The sequence below is a fragment of the Acanthochromis polyacanthus genome, chromosome 7 (genome assembly GCF_021347895.1).
Source record: "Acanthochromis polyacanthus isolate Apoly-LR-REF ecotype Palm Island chromosome 7, KAUST_Apoly_ChrSc, whole genome shotgun sequence".
Taxonomy (NCBI): domain Eukaryota; kingdom Metazoa; phylum Chordata; class Actinopteri; family Pomacentridae; genus Acanthochromis; species Acanthochromis polyacanthus.
In genome coordinates this window covers 38,697,874-38,719,112 of record NC_067119.1, presented here as the reverse complement: position 1 = coordinate 38,719,112, position 21,239 = coordinate 38,697,874, and the positions used below count along the sequence as shown (strand labels likewise).

Genomic DNA, 21,239 nt, shown 5'->3' with positions numbered 1-21,239 from the left:
AGATTTAACCAAAAAAAAGAAAACTTGTAAAATATAGCACATTGATGAAGATTTCACATTTCTAATTGGAGCCCCTTGTATATTCCAGAGATATGATCAACAAAGAGCAACACCGCAACTAAACTTCCTAAATGCTTTATTTGAATCAATTTTAAGAATACCAAACTGTATAAAATTTGAATATATGAATAGATATTTGTGTATCAGAACCTTATTATTAATTCTCCCCTTACCTCAATAAGGTTGTCTAGTTCAGCTCAGCCTTGTGAGGGTCTTACCCTTGGGATGGAAACCAGAGAACTAAACCACTCTAGCAGTTTGTATGTGCATCTTCAAAAAGGAAGAATGTTATGAAAAAGTTCTTCTTTTTCATATACATAGACACTCTAACTGTAAACAAAATGTTTACTTTTCAAATACATTTTTCATGCAATAAAATGCTAGTTAATTATTTAAAAATCACAGTGTGATTTTCTGGATTTTTTGCTTAGATTCTGTCTGTCACAGTTGAAGTGTACCTACCATTAAAATGACAAACCTCTCCATTCTTTATAAGTGGGAAAACTGGCAAAATGGGTGGTGTATAAAATATTTATTTTTCCCACTGTATTTTTTTTTCCAATTTTGATGATTGTGGCTCTTATCTAATGAAACTTGGGAATTGATTCTCAATATATTTCTGTGATCAATCAAACTCAAAAGCATTTATAATACAAACATGTTCAACTTCTAAAAAATACATTCCTGTTGCTAATCAGTAGTTGGCGGAGCTCCTTTCACAAGATCACTGCATTGTATCTTTGTGGTGTGGTGTGGAGGTGTTCGGCCTGTGGCACTGTTGAGGTGTTAATGAGGTCCAGGTTGCTAGCGGCCTTCAGCTTGTCTGTATTATTGGGTCAAGTGTTTCTCATCTTCCTCTTGACGATGGCCCAAAGAAGTTCCATCGGGTTCAGGTCAGGGGAGTTTGGTGGACAATCAAGCACGGTAATATCATGGTCAGCAAAACCATTTGGTAGTAGTTTGTCTATGTAGGGAGGTGCAAAGTCCTGCTGGAAAAAGGAAATCTGCATCTCCATGAAGCTTGTTAGCAGATGGAAGCATGGATTGATCAAAAAAGTCCTGGTTCTGCTGACTGTGGACTTGATAAAAGACAGTGGGCCAACACCAGCAGAAGACATGATGCATCAAATTATCATACACTGCAGAAACCTTGGTGTGGATTTCAGGCCTTGAATTCTGAGCATTTCCACTTTTCATCCAGATTCTAGGACTTTAATTTCCAAATGAAATCAGAAATCAGTCCACTCCTCATTAAACTCTCCCAAGTTCTCAAATCAGCTTTTCTTAACAATTCTCTCAAGGCTCTGCTTATCTCTGGTGTTTGTTTGTGCACCTTCTCTAGCAGCACTTTCTTCTAAAGTCAACTGCCATTAACATACTTCCAAACAGCACCCTGTCAACAACCAGTCTTTTCAACAATGACCTTCTGTGGCTGAACCTCTTTGTAGAGGGTGTCAATAATCATCTCCTGGACAACTTTGAAGTCAGCAGTCTTTCCCATGATTGTGGTTCTGTGAACTGAACAAAACAGAGATACATACACGCTATTTCTACTGTTTGAATAGCAATTTATTACAACTCGAAATGAAATAGTCTACTGATTTGACATTCTGGATTTATGGATTTTTATGAGCTATAAACCAAAATATCAAAATTAAAACAAACAAAAAAGGGCTTTAAACATTTCCCTTTACATGCAATGAATATATGTAGACAACATGAACATTTGCCTTTTTCAATAAAATTACAAAAAATTGAAGAAAAATGTTAACCCTACACCTCATCGTTGAGGGGATCCAGTGTCTCTCTTACTCTGTGGGGGGATTTTGCTGTTGTGGTTTGGATCCACATTTCTCCTTAGAGGAAAGGGTCAGTACAATTCAGTCCAAAGTTGTTCTGATTGAATCACTTTTATACTCTGATGAAACACTTCTATCTTAATGGGAGTGGTCTCCTCAATAATGGCATGACATATGCCCCCGTCCACAGCGCACCAGGGTTTGCTCAACGGTTTGATGAAAGTTCTGTGAATCATATGCTGTGGCCTTCACAAACACCAGCTCTAAACACAACGGTACGTCTACAGGAGATGATAGACCAATGTGTCAGACATCCCTTTCTAACACCATTCAGTCTGTTGTCCATCCACCTACTAACTGACCACCTCAGTCACTAGCATGTCTGATTAAGCTGCTTTTCTTCCATCTGTCCCAGTTACTTTCTAGACCACTGCAGTCACGGCCCACCGCTACATGCCTCACTGGCTCTAGGAGGTGGTCCTTGTGTCATTTCAGACCTTCCCTGAAAATTTCATCCAAATCTGTTAGTCTGTTTGGGAGTAATGGACTTATTTCAGTTATACTTAATTATTTTTTGTTGTGTAGCAATAGCAGTTGTACTCAAGTAAAGAATGTCAACATTTGGACATCATGTGACACGTCAGGAAGATTAACTGGTGTTCCGATCAACTGGTGATATTCAGTGAGGAGACAGCTGTTACAACGGCAATACATAGCATAGGTGACTGTGTTGATGCCTGTTCAAAACACACAGATGTCAATAAACTCGTTGTCAGCTTTAACATTGGCTCCAAAAATTGTTATTGCTCTGTTGGGACTCGAGGCTGTTCAGTCTAGCAGTAAAATACTCGGTTTTATGAGGACTTCCACCTAACTGAGTGGAAATATCGCTTTGCTGCAGTAGAGTGTGACGATCTACACCAGATTAACTGGTGACAGTCTGAGGCTTCAGTCCGACGGTCAGACAGAAACAACACGAGAAATACTGTTACTGTTTTCAAAGATTACTGCAATTAAGCTGGTGGATCTGCGTTGTTTTACTTTTATACACCTTTTAAGTAAAACAACGAAATTATATAAACCATCTGACCCACATTTTAACCAACAATTTCTCATTCCTGCCTTCAGAAGCTGCTGTTTCAAACAAGCCACACAATCTCACAATTCAACACATGCAAAACAATAAAATGAGAAATAATAAAAACAAACCAAATAAGATCATCTCGCTGCATTGTTTGACAGTAAGTTTCATCTGCAGAATCTCTCTCAGTCCAAAAAAAAGACTAAAAAACACTTCTTCACCGAATACCTTTGTACTTCACTTGCTGAAAAAAAAGAAGTAACAATCCTATTACCTTCTGCACTGCCTGCAGACACCAAGGTCCTATTTAAACATTTTAACTTTTTTAATGGCATTTATCCAGGCTGTTTTCTCCTGACTAGATCCTTGCTTGTGTTGTATGTATTCTCAGATGTATGTCACTTTGGATAAAAGCATCTGCTAAATGAAACTGTACAACTGTAGAAATATACAAAGCAGAAATCCAGACATTAAAAACATACAAATAAAATTAACAATTGTATCACGCCTAAAAGCAAAAAAATATCTCTCACTGGAACATATTCTTATGTAGCTACATGTATGGAACCCTACAGAGGTAAATACTTATCACAACAAAATTTGACACTATCAAAAAAATTCAAATGATTTAATTAGACAGGTTCGATAGCATTCGAAGCATTTGACACAACCAGAAGAGTGACATCTGCCGGTCCTGTGTCAGAACTGCATCTAAGTGGAAAAAACTGAAAAAGCCTCAGGAGTCCTTGTCTCACTCTGCTTTGTACTTGCAATAAATGTTTTAAAACGTTATATATGTATGTTTGTGTGCATATATGTGTAGTGTGTTTCTATGAATGAATGTGTGTTGTGTATGTGAGAATTTATGCGTATGTATCTGTGTGTCATTTAATGTATTTAATGCAACTAGATATATCTAAACTAAATTCTAACTAAATGTATACTCTCCCTAATTTCTCTCAGAATGACAAATGGCAAATGCGCTAGCATAATCTCCTCCTCTCAAAAACCCACAATTTGAGGAGTGAATCAGACGCCTATGCCTTTTAAGACCTGGTAGATTGAAATGTCCGACCCCTTCAAAGTTTGCGCGAAGCACCGCGACACGCGATGTGACGTAATGAGGCCTCGCTCTCGATAGTCACGTGATTGTAGGCGTGCTGAAGCAGGGATCGAAATGATCGAAACAAGCTCAGTGAAGCTGACCCCCTACCCACAGAAAAAATCCAAGCAAACAGGCTGAGTGGTTAGTGCCTCGTTTGTGCTGATTTGTGCCGTTAAAATTTTCGTTTGTGCTGCTATAGTTTTTGAGATATTACAGGTTTTATTTACAGACGATCACATGACCCAAATTGATGACGTCTGTGACGTTTATAACGTCTTAATGTATATAACGTGTATAATAACTACTGTAATAACATCTGAGGATGTTCAACCTGTGTTATTGCTGGAAAATGTCTCTTTGAACTGACTTTGTGCCTTTGTGTGTACATTTGTTCAACAAAATTTGGTTAAATAAACGTAGAACGTATTTCTATGTTACTAATTTACATTTTTAATGAACTGTGCTTCATATTTACTTTGACAATCACATTTCTGTCATAAGACAATAAATGAAATTGCTTCAAGGTTTATTTGGGAGCATGAAGCATTTAAAAAAAAAACATTCAGCACAAAATAGCAGTCTTTTACAGCCATTCAACAAGACGCACACATTCGATGTCCTTTTCACAATTTTACCATTTCTGTGTTAATTTTACAACCTTCAGATAAATGTGATTTCTAGACACGGTAAGTGCACTTGTAAAATACTGAGGTTTTAGTTAAAATTCCAACTTAACACATGGTAAAGGCAACATGATTTAGCTAACATGGTATCGCTAAGATTTTAAAAAATTAAACAGGTAACACTTCATTTGTAAATGCACAAAAGACCCAAGTAAGCATGTAGATTGCTGGAGACTGATATGCTTTGTGTCTCCAGGAAGATTATATAGGCCAGAATTAATGTTTTGATCAGTGCTAATTATCTTTTTTTTTTTAACTAGATGCCCCGAAAGCCATCAGTAGACGGGGATTAAATTTTTGCTGTTCTCTGCACTTCAAAAGAGGCCATAGTTGAAAATGGCAAAATAGCCACTCCAGCTGCCACTGTCTGGACAGAGCTGAGTCAGCAGTTAGAAGGCAAGATGTCTGCAAAGGCCCTGTACACTTTTGTGAAGCTGAACAGACATAACATCTGGTCAGTTTTGGAATTTAGTGACCAGGAAAGCGATCCAGACAGTACTGTTGACATGCAGTCAGACTCAGATTGCATTTCTCCAGAACAAAAAGATTGTCATGCTTTTCAAGTACATTTTGAGGAATGGATTAAATTTATTCCAGAAAAAGTGCAATACAAAGACAAGTTTTCTCCATCTCAGAGAAGGGAACACACAGTTTTGAAACCTGGCACTTGGACTCATGTTGTAAATAATTTAATGTGGAAGAAGATAAAAAAAACTCAATTGTGTTCCAAAGAACCAAGGTTTATCCAACTGTCACCAATGCTTACATACAGATTAGAGGCTACTGTAAGGAGTGCAATGGCCATTTGGAAATGAAATGTGACAGAGAGCCAGCAATTAATAGCCCAATGATGTTTCAATGTGACATAAAAAATACAGACATCTCCCTGCACACTGGCCATTCCAAGCAGTTCATGTCTGGAAACCTGCGTGAGCAGATTGCGAAAGAGCTGTGTGAGGGCAGGATGGAACCAGCTGTATGGAGGTCAGCAAAGGCAGCAGATCTAATGGATGTTGGAGATCCTGAGCCAAGCCACCTACCGAATTTGGCCACCCTGCGGAAAGCCAAACGAGAGTAAAGGTCTGGAATTAGGGGACAAAGATCCTATTAGATCTTTGCAGTTATTAAAATATAGTGCACCTCAAAGTGGTATTCGAGACATTGGACTGGATATGTTTTTCTGTCACTACTGGAGTCAAACTCAGCTGCATGTATAGAAGACGTTGTCTAAGACAACTCACCCAGCAGTGTGTTTTGATGCAACTGGCTCAGTAGTGAGAAAACTGGTGAGACCAAATGGTACATCTGGTCATATCTTCCTTTATCAAGGCCTTCTGACAGCACATAACTGCTCCAGTGTCCCAGTGGTGCAAATGCTGTCAGAGAGACATGATGTTAATGCCATTGCAAATTGGTTAGCAGAATGGATTCGTGCAGGTGCAGCTGTTCCAAAGGAAGCTGTGAGTGATTTTTCTCTGGTCATTCTTGGAGCTCTGGTCAAGGCTTTCACTCCTCATCCTGATCTTAAGACCTACATTAATGAATGCTTTAATGTCTTACGTGGGAACCAGTCTGCAAAATTTCCCCATTGTTTTGTCAGGGTTGATGTTGCACACTGCATCAAGATCTGCCAGTGGGACTGCCTGAAAAACAAAGCACATCGTGTCAAAGATTTCTTTGTCAGGTCATTAGCACAGCTTCTTCAGTCGCAATCCTTGGACCACGCAAAACACATCTTACGTGCTATCACTGTTGTTGCCCTCACCTCGCAGAGGGTGATGACAGTTCTGGAGTCCCTCTCGCATCAGAAAGGTGCAAGAAATATCTCAAAGCCCAAATTGCAGAAGACTCCATCATCACTCCAGGAGAAGAGAGAGAGGGAATGAAAACAGTGGATCCATGTAATGAGATCCAGACTGACCTACGACAGTGGGTAACAGAAATATGCGAGGAGAGCAGGTCACTTGCTGCAGCTAACGGGGATCGAGACAATATTCACTTCCTCCCTGAGATCATTCCCCATATAATACAGCTTGCAAGTTACTTACCTCTCTGGACAGGAATAATGGTCCCTCTCTTCCAAAGCACCAGCATCACAGCAAGCTCAGCCACTGTTGAAGCAGAGTTCAGAAATATAAAACATGGCCTTTTCAAACATGAAAACTTGCCTGTTCGAGTTGATTGCTTCATTGATCGTCATCTTTCCTTCATTGAAGGAAATATGCAGATTTGCTCTGCAAAAGAAACAACCAAAGATGAGGCAACAGCGGCATCTGTGATAGTCACAGAAGCCAATCCAGCATCCATGACTACCCACAGTGCAGAAGGCAAGATAAAAATGGATGTTCACCCTTTTGTGGAATCTTATGCTGCCACAAACATTCCTTCAGCAGATGATGAAGCGGTTGAAAACTGGAGAGGCCTAGTGGTTCCACCCAAAAAAAGGAAGAGGACTTCCTACCTCTCTCCTTCCGCTGAGTGGCTCCACGTAGATCCATCTTTTGGGGCCAAAAGAGTGAAGGTGGGATTATTAAATAATGGAAACCTTCATCAGCCTATTAGACTTGGCAAATCAATGATCTCTGTGTTGAACACCTGCACATTTGATACGTTTTGTCAGTCTTTATGTTGTGCTTTCTGTGACAGCTCTGCATTTCAAAATGCTGTTAGGAGAGACAGTGACAACCCAGTCTTGCAGCCAAGGGCGTCAGTTTGTTTTTAAAAGTGGGGGGGATGGAGACCACAGCACTTTGAGAAAATGTCGAAGAACGGCGGCAAAATGCCACAAGCTGGGCTCGTACTCACAACCACCACACCAAAGGCAGAGGCCCAAGCTGTTCAGCTATCGGTACATGCAGGTAGAGTGGTCTGTGGGCCGCTATAGTACTAATTCTTCCGGGCCGAAATTTTGCCCCTGTACGCCTCTGGTCGGAGCTTCCACTTGGCACAGGCGCAAATTTAGCATCTGCGCGTTTTTTTGTGTTTTTTTGTGACCTCACAAAGGTGTGCTGCGTGTCTGTGCAACTCTCGGCCGAGTGCGGATGGTGCGTTCAGGAGCGTCGGAATTTTCTATACTACTGAAAATAACTGGGTTTACAACGGCTTACATGTGAAGAATTTGAATGTGTTGGAGACAAAATGACCCCTGACAAAAAGTGGGGGGGACACATCCCCACCGTCCCCCCCTAAACTGACGCCTATGCTTGCAGCTGGTGAAAGCTGTTGTCACAGATGGGGTCACCAAACAGACATACTCACAGAGGGCAGAGCTGCTTAGTACAATGTTTGAAGCAGTCCAGTTGAGGTCTGGTGCCCTCCAAGTTGATGCACAGTGCAACATCTCTACTGTCATTGCAAAAACAATGAGAAATGTATCGAGTGTGTCTCACAAAACACTGCTCTTCACAGGACTGTTACCTCAGCAAAGTAATGACAAGAGAAGTGCCACTTGTTTCTCTTGCCATTTCTGTTCTGATGAATTCTGGTATGGCTCAGGTTGACACTGCTGTGGAAGAAGGACTCCGACTGCCTGAGTCTCCCTGCCTCAGGCCAATCCTGGAGCATTCTCAGTGTCCAGCAGAACTGAAAACAGCACCTCAGGAAAAGTGCTCTGTGCAGGGACAGTTACTCACTGCTACAGAATTGGAGAAGTAACATGGATTGACACTGACCTTGCAAACCAAAACAAATTTTGCTTGAGTGAATTTCTGTCCAATATGGTTCTCCAAGGAAAGACATTCACTCTGAGGGCTATCATTGCTTTCCAGGGAAGCTTGACCAAGGATGGTCTGGGGCACTATACTGCAGGAGAGCTATGGAATAAATTTCCTATGATAATTCAAGAGCATTTTAAATTGATTTGAGGGCAGCATTTATCGATTTCATTCTCAGATTTCATGATATTGTGTCTCAGAACTCTGCTCTCGCGCTCAAATTTGCTCTGCGCGTGCTCCTCGCACTTGGTTTCGATGCTGCTCGCGCAGATTTCTTGCGCTCAAACTCTTCCTCTTGCTCTCATGGAACTTCTGCTCACGGATCTCTGCTCTGCTCTCAGATTTTTTGTATATCAACGCTGTCAACCAATAGAAGTCCAGCTAGCTTTGATCACATTATCCCTGTTTGTATACGGGTGTGTTCGCTGTTTTCCGAGGAGCGTCGCATACGGGCGGGCACTCTTTCAACAGGTTTTATCCACTCCCTACCTCCGGGGCTGTAATAAATGTGATTTCTTTTATTTTTTTGACCACTGTTGAAATAAAATATCATTCAATACATACAACAGCGTCCGAGCTTCTCATTGAAATGGCTATATTGTATAATAATAACAGCATCGAACACTGCTCTTTGAGGTGTGCTGGTGGAGATAACAATGTCACCATCCTGAAGTTAGCGGGACTACATACTTGATACTTCACACAGCAGCAGCAGAGGTGCAGATGTTGTAGCTGAGAAAGTTTGGAGGTTGCCACTTCTTGCATTCCCAAAAAAGTAAGGGAGTCAGATTTTGTTAAGTGACCCAACAAAATCTAACTCCAGATTTTATTTCATATCATACAATCTGCACAGTTAACTCAATCTGCATATTTCTGTTAAAGTATTAGTTTTGAAATAGTCTGTCTGTTCTTAATCTGCCATACTGTAATCTGTTCTTACAGACTGTAATTTACTAGGATTTAAAAAAAACAACAACAACAACTTGTAATTTGGTGTTTTAGCTCTTGTAGCAAATAATTTCCCAGGTGTGGGATAAGTAAAGAAATTCAATTCTATTATATTATTAACTGCCCCAATAAAAATAACAACAATAACAAATGACTTTATACTTAAGAACTATACTTATATTAAAGACTTTATACATAAATACCAGACATATTTTGATGCCATATCTTGCATTCTTAGGGGAGTCCGATTTTAAGTAAGGAGATATAAAGTTTTCTCAGTGAACAAATATTTTATTGACACGTGTAGAACACTGATGGAATATGAACAATATTTGGCGATTACACCCTGTCCTGTCCTGATGTCCTCATAGGAGTGAAGCTGAGAGTAGCGTAGGATCGCCCCGATGCCATTTAGGGTGCGCACATATGGATGAGAAGAGGAGGAGAAACATGTCACCTAATCATATACAACAGGAAAACACGTCTGCAGGTCGGTACTTAATCACATTTAACCCGAAAACAACAGCAAAAACAGTAAACGTACAACAGAAAACCCGTCAAGTGGCCACAGAGTGAAACGTAAGTTGCGCGCGTTCACGTGAAGGGGAGTCAGATTTTTCCAGGGAGTGTGAAAATTGCACAACACCGGTCCATTTTACCAAGCCAACTGCTGTCCGCTAGCTTCTGGATGGTGACATTGTTTTCTCCACCAGCACACCTCAAAGAGCAGTGTTCGATGCCGCTATTATTACACAATATAGCCATTTTAATGAGAAGCTCGGACGCTGTTGTATGTATTGAATGATATTTTATTCCAACAGTGGTCAAAAAAATAAAAGAAATCACATTTATTACAGCCCCGGAGGTAGGGAGTGGATAAAACCTGTTGAAAGAGTGCCTGCCCGTATGCGACGCTCCTCGGAAAAACAGCGAACGCACCCGTATACAAACAGGGATAATGTGATTGGTCAAAGCTCGCCAATAGAGCTTCACCCATAGATATACTAGATGCCTCGCCAGCCAATGAGCGATGCGTCAGTGCGCCGCCATCTTGGAACGGGAGCAAGCTGGAGTAAACAAACCAGCGATAAGCGTGTTTGTCACACACCGAATGCCAAAAAGCTCAAAATGCCACAGTCTTGTGCGGCCTGGGGCTGCACAATACAACGCAACCCAAACACAAGGGCACAAGGAATCGCATTCCACAGGTGAGTATGTCCTTTCCATTGAACTTTTCACAGATTTCACCAGATATTGTAGCAGAAACCCATGGTATGATACCAACACGTCGTCAGTCTGTCACTTCTTGATGTGGCTATATCTTTGGAGAAGTGCACACAGAGATGGCAAATTGGGTTTCAGAAATAAGCTCATACTGAACTTAGAAAAGGATATATTGTTTTGATGAGCAGTTAATGAAATCAATATTATATCTAGCTTTTTTTCATGCACGCATGGAACACAAGTAAATTGAAGAATTTAGGCATGGTTCCAACTTTGTGCCAGCTATGTGCTGTTATTGTTGTTCCCTTTTTTCTCAGAGTGAGGAAAATCTAGGCCTGTGAGTACTGAATTACTTACCGTTTGTGTTATTGAATTGAGCAAGTACGCTGTTGAGTTTGATCTTGTACTATTTTCCGCAACCGCAATGCTAACCGTTAGCATGTCAATGGGTTTTCCCATAGGAATTGGCATCAAGCTAGCGGACTTTGTTTATACGCGTATTTTCGTGTATGTCGTTACTTATTGTATTTTTGTTTTCTATTCAGTTTTACAGTATATCGTGTGGAGATAATAAAATGTGGCCTGAACCCACAAAGCGTTGTCTTTGTATGAAGACTGTTAAACATCTGCCAACTTGACAAGACTAGGGAGGGCAGAATATCTAGCTTTTTTTCATGCACGCATGGAACACAAGTAAATTGAAGAATTTAGGCATGGTTCCGACTTTGTGCCAGCTTTGAAAATTCTTTAGTAGTAAAGCACTGAAAATGAGAAAATGGCAAAACCCTCAAAAATTTTTATTAACTTAATATTAACCTTCAACGTAATTTCAAGATAATTGTTCAAAGATGTTAATCCCATATGGAAATGCGGCACAAAAAAGGAATAATCAGTAGACTAAATAAATAAAACTTAGAAGCTGCTTATCATGGTGATCAGAGAAACCTGAGATCACAACAGGTCAACACAACAAACAGTTGCAGGAAAAGGGTCCCTAAAACTTGTTGTGCCGATTGACACCATCTCTTTGGGAGTGTAATCAGAAAAGACGACCTCGTAAGCTTTCAAATGAGCCATACCATGTCGAAATCTATGCATTACAAGGTAAGTTATGAGCGGAAAACTGTGTCTGTGTAATGGTCTCGCATATACCAGACGTTGGTTGTTTACAACTTCACTCCCGCTCCAAGATGGTGGCACACTGATGCATCGCCAGCCTATGCTGGACAGTGGCGCAAGGCATCTAGTATATGTATGGCTTCACCGATATCAACAAAGAGCAAGGTCTTCCCAACAGTCCACGCCACAATACACCTCCCCTATGCGTCACACCTGTGCCAATTAGTGTGGCCTTCAAATAAACAGGTATCGAGGTCACAGCACCACTCATTGGTTGCTGATTAAAATGGCTCCAAGAGAATATATATAATTTAATAAAACTCCATATAGAAAAATTCGGCTCCCTAAAAAACAATATAGGTATTTATAAATCACTTAAATGGTAATGTCAGTTCTTATGCAGAAAAAAAATTAGAGACTTACCTTTCATTCCTTCTTGTATTGGTAACATCCGACAACTTCACTTTGTCGCTGATTGAATAACAGTTAAGTAGTACAACATTCTGTAAGCGCAGAACGCTGCCGCTGGTGAAAGCCACAGACAGTGGTGTTGATGTCTATGGCGCAGACCACAGCTGTCTTCAATTCGGGTCATGTGATCGTCTGTAAATAAAACTTGTAATATCTCAGAAATTATAGCAGCACAAACGAAAATTTTAACGGCACAAATCAGCACAAATGAAGCACTAAAAAAGTAGACCAGTCTGGTTCATTTTGGAGCAAACTGGGGGGGTGATGACGTCATCGCCCAAAAATAAAACCTGTAATATCTCAAAAACTATAGCAGCACAAAACAAAATTTTAATTGCACAAATCAGCACAAACGAAGCACTAAAAAACTAGACCAGTCTGGTTCATTTTGGAGCAAGCTGGGGGGATGATGACCTCTGAATGACCTAAAAAATCATCTTTAATATCTCAAAAACTATAGCAGCACAAACGAAAATTTTAACGGCACAAATCAGCACAAACGAGGCACTAACCACTCAGCCTGTTTGCTTGGATTTTTTCTGTGGGTAGGGGGTCAGCTGTGTTGGCGGGTGCGCGCTGTGCGCCGCTGCACCGCTGCGTGTCACTACGTGCCGCGCCTCAACAGCACACACCAGAGACCAGACGATGTAAATGCCGAACCAGTCGTTCTGACTGGTGAACGGAGCAACGACGACAGCAAAGAAAGAAGCCATTAACTAAAAAATGCATGGGAAAAAGGACTGAAACCAAAAGAGGCCACCGGTAAGCATGTGTCTCTCACTGGACTGGTTGAGGTGTGGTTTCTGGCTGTGCTGTTGAAAACATGTACTCCCTGGTTGATGGATGGAAGTTTCATTCAGGAGGGTTGTTTTGAATGTCTGATGTTTATTTGGATGCTGGCAAAGTGTTTAAAAAAATGCCAGTGTAAATTCTGTTGAATGTATGTAAAATTAATTCAGGAAGAAATTGGTTAATTTAAATGTAGGACAATTTGTTTATTTAAACCTGATGGTGTATTTGCTTTAGGTGAAAGCATATGTTTATATTATTTTTTTGTGTTCAAGGTTTTTCACCTGCTATCACTACTGCTACTACTACTGCTTTATTGCATAGAATTAAATAAAAGAAGTGAAAAGAGTGGAATCCTGTTGCATGACCAGTCCTTTCTTTTCAATTGTGAGAAGCCATTGCGTTACAGACACTTGACAGATGTGGTTAAAGCTGCTGTCCGGAGTTTCCGTTTGTTTTCAATTTATGTATCATTTTTTAACAAAGCTTAAATGTGTTAGTCTAGTTCGATACTATAATATAAAGTTAGTATAACGCGATATGAAAATTTATTCCTGAGCTCCGCCTTCCTCTCATAGACCCTCATGTTATTCCAAAAAGCGCCGGTCGCTGCCGACCAATCAAGTTCGAGCTTCAGCTTTGTCATGCTGTCAATCAACGGTTACGCGCACAGCAAGCAAGCCCATGCAGAGGTGGGCGAGCTACGCACTACGCAACCGCGCGCACATTTGTTTTGCTTGTGGAGGAGAGAGCATCAGGGATCAGCAACTTCCAGAAAAGTTACCAATCCCACGGCTTGTCAGGCCAAGAGACTGCAGGATGTTTTTTGGCTCGGGGTGCTTGCGTCGCTCCCCGACCACGACCTCCATAGCCCGCCTGACGGCTTCGTTTAGATGCCCGACCTCTGGAGGAAGATGTTAGGGTGTCTGGGACATACTCTTCGTCAGAGGAGTCATGCAATTCTGAACTCTAGATAGAAATAAACAATGTAACACATATACACGCGTAAATGCACTAAGTTTGATAAACAACGTCATCGAGAGGGATACACGAGTGTAATCACATATTGAAACTTTACTCGTTCGTCCTAGCAGATTCATGTTATTTTGGTATTAGGACAAGTTAGACTCAATACAGCATTCTAACGTAATTCCTTTATTATTTACTAAATATAGAAGAGGGGAAAACAGCAAAACAGGCAAGATGCTGCAGCACTCCGGGCACTCCTCTCATGTACTGCGCGCGTGCACAAATAAAGGGGCGAAATCAGAGGGAGGATGGGACCAACAGTGTTTTGGGAGACGCTGCGATTCGGGTTTCCGCGGGGTTGTAAAAGGTATTAAAAGGTAGTAAATGAAATTTACCAAAATTAAGGCCATTAAAAAGTAATATTTGTCATCTGAGGAGGTATTAAATTTTCTAACTACAATACAATTATTCTCCGCTTTTCATTGCGTTAAGTGAAAGCTTATATCTCGTAAAAAATCCTGTGATTTTATTATGTACGAGTCGGACCTGTGTGAGGTGACGTCAGTCGGTTAAGAATGGCATGAACTGCAATCTCACCCCGACCTGCGAGAGGCAGCAATGTGCTGCAAGGCATCCAGCCTGCCGGAATCCCACAAGAAGAAGAAGAAGACGTCAGTCAGTGTGCGCCGCGGTCTTTTTCAGTGAAAAACAAAACCCACGCTCAGCCGATGCTCCCTTGCAGATTGCAGCCGAGATGGGGAAATGTAAGTTTTCTGAACTGTGGTTACAGGACGCTAGATTTAGAGACCGGTTACGGCCAGTTGCTGCTAACACCAGAGAGGCGTATTGCAATATTTGCAAAAAACAATAAATATCACCTGGATGGGCGTGAATGCTCTCTGGTCCCACATGGCATCCAGTGTCCACCAGTCCAGAATTCACAGACACAGTGAGCAATTGCCAATTTCAATTCAATTCAATTCAATTCAATTTTATTTATATAGCGTCAATTACAGTCAACTCGTCTCAAGACGCTTTACAGAACCCAAATGCCTGACCCCCAGAGCAAGCCCAAAGGCGACAGTGGCAAGGAAAAACACCCTTTTAACAGGGAAGAAACCTCGAGCAGAACCCGGCTCTATATAGGGGGGACCCATCTGCCGGCTGGCCGGGCGGGTTGAGAAGGACAGAAGAGGGCAAGGGGGAGGGATGGGAGAAGAGGGAGGGGTGGGAAAGCAAGGAAAACACAACACACATTTGGATACATGCATGACAGGATATGTGACACAGACAAAGTATAAGCTAACATTGAAAACTGACTCATAGTTTACTCTTATGATGTACGGCTCTGACATTAAACATACTCCATATCTAGCTAGCAGTAAAATTCAAACAGTATGTAAGTTAGCATAACAGTATAGTGAAGGCAATGCAGAGTTGACTGGTGGAAAAAGGGAGTTGGAAGCAGAGGGCTGGAGGAAGGTCAGCAGCAGCATCCCACAGTGGACATGATGGAGACTGGACCAGCTGGTGGAACATCAACCGCAGATCTGAAGCATCCAGCTCTGGGACCAGGGACACTCGGAGAAATAGCACAGGGGGAAACAGAGTGAATGTACTGCAATAATGGTATACATATTAAATGTAAAGGTAGATAGAGAAGTGCTCAGTGCGTCAAGAAAAGTCCCCCAGCAGCCTAGGCCTATAGCAGCATGACTAGAGGCAGAACGAAGGGACGTCCAAGAAGGAGTCAGCTGTGCAAATGAAGACACAAGCCGAACCCCTGTGGGTCACCCAGTCAGCCCCAACTATAAGATTTGTCAAAAAGGAACGTTTTAACGTTTTATTTCAATGTTTTGCAATACTACCTCGACACCGGCTTCATCACCACAAACCTCCGCTCTCCCGCAACCACCTGCTGCTCCCCCTCAAGCCCCTGCCAGCAGTGGCACCTTCAGACAGCAGGCTCTCTGCTCCACGTCCACTCTGCAAGCAGAGGTTCTATGGTGCCTGGAGACAGCAACAAAACACCACTCCTTCAAATCCGAGGGGATCGGAGAACTGTTCCGCAATATGTTCCCGGATTCCGAGATTGCCAGATCATTTGCGTGTGGAAAGGACAAGACAAGTTACGTCGTTAAGTTTGGTTTGGCGCCATACTTCAAAAACAAGCTCATAACAAGTATCAACAAAGCTGGGCCGTTCGTCCTAATGTTTGACGAGAGTTTTAATGTATGCTCCAAAAAAACAGATGGACATACATGTGCGTTTTCTGGAGGATGGCTGTGTGACATCACGGTTCTTTGGGTCGGAATTCTTGGGACATGCGAGGGCCGAAGACCTGCTGCAGCACATCAAAGTAAGTATAATAGCCTATATTATTACTGACCTACTGAATACTCCATTCTGACAGTTAAGTTAATTTGTTTATGTTGTTGAGCACATCTGTGTGTGTGTGAGCTTGCGTGTGCGTCTGTCTGTGAGAATGAGAGAGGAAAAAAAAAAACACCAAACAATATTTTATCATAAACATCCATAATCCTTATAATAGCTAAACAGATGATATTTATGTTTTTACATTTTTAAAACCGATTTTGAATTTTAGTCAAAAAATACATGTACTGGATGCAGGGGCACAACTACCAACTTTCTGAGGGGTATGCAGACACATTACAGCCGGCTTGTTTTTATTTATTTTTTGTTTTTAATGTTTATGTGTATAAATCTTATTTATTCATGGACTTATAAAATATAAGTATTTTTACAGACTTTTATTTTAAGTTACATATGGTGATCAGCTTAATCAAAAACAAAAAAGTAACGTATAATATCCTTATCGGATATCAGTTACTGATTGGACGCTACACCTGATCAGACTTATCAGATGCATCACAACTGCACTGTGGTATTATATCCCAGTGAAGAACATAATATGTTCTTAACTTTTATTTTTAATCATTAAAATAAGCATTTTAATACACCCTTAAGACAAAAGAAAGTTTCCATTTGAAGAAAGACAACTCTTATTCGGCTATTACTATGTGGGAGGTCTGGACCAATCACAAATAGCTGTTAAATACAGAAAATACAGAAAATTTTCCCCCCATGGCTTTGGCGCCCCCTCTAGTGCAGCGCCCCTATGCGCCGCATATAGTGCATACCCACTTTTTGCGCCAGTGACTGGATGCTTAGCACACCCCCATCTTAGGCCTACACGTTGGCATTGTTCATTCAAAGCATTTGACCATTTTCATCGATCTGTGATCATATATCAATTTAGCCTAATTTCCATAATAGAAGCTTTAATATTGGCAGATTTATTTAATTTAAAAACTATGACTGATCTCATTGCCCAATGTAGCTTGGCAGAGCGAGGGGTCACATATTGTAGTTAAAGAAATTGTTATGCCATAATTGTAGGTCATCTCAATGTTTAAGCATGTTTGCACACTAAATGTAATTTCTTTCTTTTTTTAATTTTAACTTCTTTCCCTTTGTCCTTACAGGAATGTGTCGCAAAGCTCAACATGCGGAACCTGCTTTCAGTTGGGATGGATGGCCCAAATGTGAATTTCAGATTTTTGGATCTCCTTCAAAAGGAGCATGGCGAACTTCACGGAGGTGCTGAGACAATTAGTGTTGGGAGCTGTGGACTTCATACCCTCCACAATGCCCTGAAAGCTGGCTTCACAGAATGGTCTATTGAAAAACTACTGAGAGCCATGCATTTCCTTTTTAACAATGTTCCCGCCCGGAGAGAGGACTTCACAAACATCACTAAATCCACCAGCTTTCCACTGCCTTTCTGCGGCCACAGGTGGATTGAGAATGTTCCGGTGGCAGAGAGAGCAGTAGAAGTGTGGCCAAAGCTTCAACTCTATGTGGATGCTGCACTTAAGAAGAAGGTCCAAAAACCAAGCTCGGCCTCTTTTGACACCGTCGTGGCAGCAACAGGGGATCCTCTCATTGTACCAAAAATACAATTCTTCCTTGCCATTGCAAGAAGCTTTAACCCCTTCCTAACCCAATACCAAATGGATGACCCAGTGTTGCCATTTTTGGCCAAGGATTTAACCGAGCTCTTGATGGTAATTTGTTACTCTTTTTGTTACTTTTTGTTTCATGTTGTTGTAGTGCTATTTAATTTATTTGATTTTTGATTAACCTGTATATGACTTTGTTACTAACTATTGGTTGTCTTTACCAGAGTTTACTGCGGCGGTTCATTAAACGGGAAGTCCTGCAGGACCGCACCCCCCGGCAGCTGATCCAAATTGAGGCTGCTGAAGAGAGGAACTGGATCTCCCCAAAAAATGTGGACATTGGCCTGGGTGCTGAATCTGCAGTCAAGGTAATTATGTTGTAGGTCATTTGGTCTGGCTTTTGGGAGGTGTATATGTGTATTGTGATGCTTGCACCAGCAAATGCAGTATTTTTTGAGATTTTTTTATGTAAAGTGCAGTACAAATTAAATTTATTATTCAATACAATATTATTATTATTGTTATCATCAAAAGAAGTTGATTCTGATCTGAAAAGTAAACATTTCCTCCTGTCTAAACCCTCACGTGTAATGTTCTTCAATGTTTCTTGTTAGGAGCTTCTAGGCAAACCAGGAAGCAACTCAAACAAGATAGGGGAACTTTCTGTAGTCAACTTCAGGCGAGAGTGTTTGCAGTGCCTGTCTAAGATTGTCAGAAAGCTTCAGGAAAAATGTCCCCTAAAATTCCCTGTGGTCAGGCAGATTGCTTGTTTGGATCCCACACGAATGAACAGAGACCCTGAGTGGTGCATCACACAGATGAAGAACATAGTGCAGATGTTCATCCAGGGCAAGCAGTTGACAGGTGGCATCCCAGCTGGTAAGAAATATAGGGACAGTAGAAATGGAAAAGTTATGCAAGTTGCTTAAGGACTTTTTACTGTGAGAAGCAAGAACATGTCTCGCTTTTGCCTAATTAAAATCACACTACAAATGGATGTTCCAGCAGTTGACTGGAATGTATTGATCACATTGATAATTATATTTTAACTTTGCTGTCAATAGGTGATGTCATCATTCAGCAGTACACATCCCTCCTATCTGCTGAGGGTAGAGAAGAGGATTTCCAGTCCTTTGAGCCATTTAAGCAGCGCCTGGATGTCTTCCTGTCTATGAAACTACGCAAGTCCCATCCTGAACTGCTTAGGTTCAGCCTAAGGGTTCTCCTCCTGTCCCATGGCCAGGCGACCGTAGAGAGGGGCTTTTCTGTGAATAAGGAGGTAGAAACATGCAACCTTCATGATGAATCCATCGAAGGACTAAGGTTGATCTGTGACGAGGTAAACAGTTGTGGTGGCATTCTGAAAGTGCCTTTAACCAAGGAGCTCCTGGCCTCTGCTGCTTCAGCTCGGTCAAAGTACAGGCTCTACCTTGAGCAAGAAAGAAAGAAGAAAGAGAGTGCAGCCAAAGAGCTGAAGAGAAAATCTGTGGAGGATGAGCTTGAGGACCTCAGGAACAAGCGCCGGGTCCTGAGCAATGTGACAGAGTCACTCCAAACACAGGCAGACAAGTTGACTGAGATGGCTGAGGGAAAGGCAGGGACAAAGATGGCCGAGCTCATAACAAAATCAAACACTCTTCGCAGAAGATTCAGGGAAAAAAAGGCTAAACTGCGACAAATGAACAAAGTAATTGAGGAAAAGACCACGCAGTTAAGGCATTTGTAACACACACACACACACACGGAAGAATGAAGCAGGAGGTAAAGAGTGACATGCATGAATCTGTTTGTGTTTCTGGCTCTAATTTGTCACCACATTCCCAGATCTCTGGAGACTACACCTCATTTATAATAAACCAGATTTATTTATACAGCATATTATTGTTTTTTTCAGTGTAGTTGTACATGTTAAAGAAATCTCACTATTAGTTCGGCTGCAGCAGGTCTCTTACGGTATGTGGACTGTGCTGGTGTTTTTCTGGTGAGGGCGAGCCTCCTCTGCTTGACTTCATGTCAGAGCCTCAGAAAAATCCCTCTGCTGTCTGGTTCTTTCATAATGCTCAATATGTTTTATGGTGTTGCATATTCCACGTATGCAGAGGTTATGACTTATTTCAGTCAGCTGAGATATATTGCATTCATTGTTTTTTTGGGGGCTGTCCCTCTCTTTTGGTTTGAATCCATGTGATGTTTGACGGTGTTTCTAACTGAAATGTGCAAGTTTTCTGGAAATCATTTAATTAAACATCTGCCTTTAACCTTTTCTCATTTTCCTCTTCTGTCTTAATTGAGATGGAATGATGCTGAAAGAGTGTATGGCTGGAGAAGTGGTATGTGCTCCTCCTGGGTGTGGGCAAACTAACTTTCAAGGGGCTGTGTGGCTGCAGGTTTTTGCTCCAACCAACTAAGAGCACACAGTTTGACCAATCAGCTTCTAAAGACTGAGATCAGTTGATTAACTCAGTCAAGTCTGGTGTGCAGCTGCCTGGTTGGAACAAAAACAGTTTGCCCACCCCTCTTAAACATTAGCTTTTTGTCACGGATTAGGGTTTAAAAAAATATAAATGCCATAGGTCAGTGCTTTTATTTAGGCCAAAAAGTAACAAAGTATCTTGTAATTGTAATATTGTGTTTTAGATTTTAATTAGGAAGTGTTACACTATATCACACAGAAGTACTTTATAATTAGTTACCTCAAACACTGAGGTTCGAAAGGTTTCCACAAAGTCGAGTTAGTATTAAAAAATATTGTGATGGTATTAAAAAAGGTATTAAAAAGTATTAAATTCAACTCAATAATTTCTGCATAAACCCAGTTCAAACTCCAGACAGCAGCTTTAAAGAGGACATGAAGGTTGTTAATGTGAGAGAGGATGCAGAAGACAGGGTTAGATGGAGGCAATTGATTCACTGTGGCGACCCCTGAAGGGAAAAGTGGCGGGGGGGGGGAGGTAAAGATTGAATCTTCTGTTGGTTCTCAACATAACAATTATTTCATACACCTGTCTTTCTTTTCTCAAATAGGTAACCGAGCCTCTAGAGCTCGTTGGAATGGATCTTGTGGGTAAACTCACTCAAGCAGATGGTGGCAATCAGTACATATGTGTCATGGTTGATTATTTCACCAAATGGGCAGAGGCCTACTCACTAAAAAGTAAAACAGCAGATGAGGTCACCAATTGTATCCTTTGTTGGTTTTACAAATTTGGTGCACCTGAAAGACTGCTAACAGATCAGGGCTCAGAGTTTCACAACAAGGTACAGCACTTGTTGTGGAAAAATTAATCCACTGCTA

The 21,239-nt window shown here is 41.2% G+C and overlaps 1 protein-coding gene and 1 long non-coding RNA gene across 3 annotated transcripts; one reads left to right on the top strand and one right to left on the bottom strand.

Moving 5' to 3' along the window:
- Positions 1-4,966: 4,966 nt before the first annotated feature.
- LOC127534695 (uncharacterized) lies at positions 4,967-13,473 on the bottom strand. Of its 2 annotated transcripts, XR_007942954.1 has the most exons (6): positions 12,156-13,473; positions 6,777-6,839; positions 6,494-6,649; positions 6,289-6,371; positions 5,970-6,104; positions 4,967-5,782 (listed from the first exon to the last, which is right to left on the bottom strand). It is a non-coding gene; the product is annotated as an uncharacterized LOC127534695 (long non-coding RNA). The 2 variants fall into 2 exon arrangements; XR_007942953.1 differs by lacking the exon at positions 12,156-13,473 and having other exon boundaries at positions 6,777-8,853.
- A 905-nt stretch (positions 13,474-14,378) lies between these two features.
- Positions 14,379-20,207, top strand: LOC127534690 (uncharacterized). Its single transcript, XM_051950558.1, has 4 exons — positions 14,379-16,320; positions 17,468-18,049; positions 18,169-18,312; positions 19,009-20,207. Exons 1-4 carry the CDS (start codon positions 16,192-16,194, stop codon positions 19,117-19,119), a joined length of 966 nt encoding a protein of 321 aa, XP_051806518.1. The 5' UTR covers positions 14,379-16,191; the 3' UTR covers positions 19,120-20,207.
- Positions 20,208-21,239: the final 1,032 nt, after the last annotated feature.